Source organism: Cariama cristata, unplaced genomic scaffold (assembly GCF_000690535.1).
Source record: "Cariama cristata isolate BGI_N322 unplaced genomic scaffold, ASM69053v1 scaffold34506, whole genome shotgun sequence".
NCBI classification, from domain to species: Eukaryota; Metazoa; Chordata; class Aves; order Cariamiformes; family Cariamidae; genus Cariama; species Cariama cristata.
The window spans coordinates 1-1283 of record NW_009624443.1 but is presented as its reverse complement, the minus strand read 5'-3'; the positions used below and the strand labels follow the sequence as shown (position 1 = coordinate 1283).

General features: G+C 59.9%; 1 protein-coding gene across 1 annotated transcript in view; it reads left to right on the top strand.

The window, feature by feature from the left end:
- Positions 1-887, top strand: part of LOC104163993 (seizure 6-like protein) — a gene marked incomplete at its 5' end in the record, with an annotated part of 10524 nt that extends 9637 nt beyond the window's left edge. The window contains 2 exons of the mRNA XM_009703171.1: positions 459-653; positions 745-887. Of these exons, the coding sequence (XP_009701473.1) occupies positions 459-653; positions 745-887 (338 nt within the window). The remainder of the gene's footprint in view (positions 1-458; positions 654-744) is intronic.
- Positions 888-1283: the final 396 nt, after the last annotated feature.

The window sequence follows — 1283 nt, the reverse complement described above, 5'->3', positions numbered from 1 at the left end:
GGCACAGGGCGCTGGGCAAGCCCCGGGCATCGCACACAGATTTGCTCCAGTTGTCATTTAAGTCCATGCTGCTGCCGGGATCAGTCCCGCGGGAGCCCCACGCCTCTGAGCAAGCTAAATAACGTGCAGTAATCCCAGAGTGGATTGCTCAGCAAATACAGCATCTGGCAACACAGCGAGTGCGTTACTGATGCTGATACACAATGGAAGTGAGGTTTGGTTAAGCCTGCATGGCTCAGGACAGATAAACTGTTGTTAATCCTAATTGCCTGTAAAATACACCATGGCCGAGGCCATCCGTGCACGGCGGGGATGGAGGGATGGGTTTCTAGCTGGGGACAGCTAGGGCTCATCTAGCAAACCCCCAGAGCTGAGGGTGTGAGGAGCAGGGGAAGGCAGCGCTCCCCCCCCCAGCCAGCTCCCTGCCCCTACAGCTAACGGCGGGGTTTCTCTTCCAGCCTTCGAGCGGGGTCACTGCTACGAGCCCTACATCCAGAACGGGAACTTCACCACCTCTGATCCCACCTACAACCTGGGCACCACCGTGGAGTTCACGTGTGACCCCGGGCATTCCCTGGAGCAGGGCCCTGCTGTCATCGAGTGCGTCAACATGCGGGACCCGTACTGGAATGACACGGAGCCGCTGTGCCGAGGTCAGTCCCTGTGCTGTGGGGCGATGCTGGGTGGTGGGTGCGAACACCGCTGGGACCCCAGCTGAGCCCTGCCTGCCTCTCGCTCCCACAGCCACGTGTGGGGGGGAGCTGACTGCTGTGGCCGGGGTGATCCTGTCCCCCAACTGGCCAGAGCCCTATGCGGAGGGGGAGGACTGCATCTGGAGGGTCCACGTCGGCGAGGAGAAGCGGCTCTTCCTGGACATCCAGCTGTGAGTAGCCCAGGACCTTGGTGTCTGTCTCTGCCCCACCACTGCTCAGCCCACTTCGCTGCAGTATCCCCACTCCCTTCACCCCAGAGACCCACACCATCTCCCTTTTCTCCCCCTTGGAGCTTTCCTCATCCCCTGTGATGCACTTGGTGCCCAGGGGGAGGTCCAGGGCAGTACCGAGTGCTGCTTCCCACGTTCAAAGTGGGGTTACACCATCCATTGCAGTAGTTAATTGCTCCTGAAATGGCTTCAGAACTCCTCCGGAGCAAAGCCGCAGGGAGCGATGCTACAGCAGCGCATGGCTACATGCAACTCGGAGTGACACAGAGCACCATCACGAGCTGGTTCATACGGGGCTAGGAAAGCCTAGGGACATCCACGAGCTGGAAACCTCATCTTA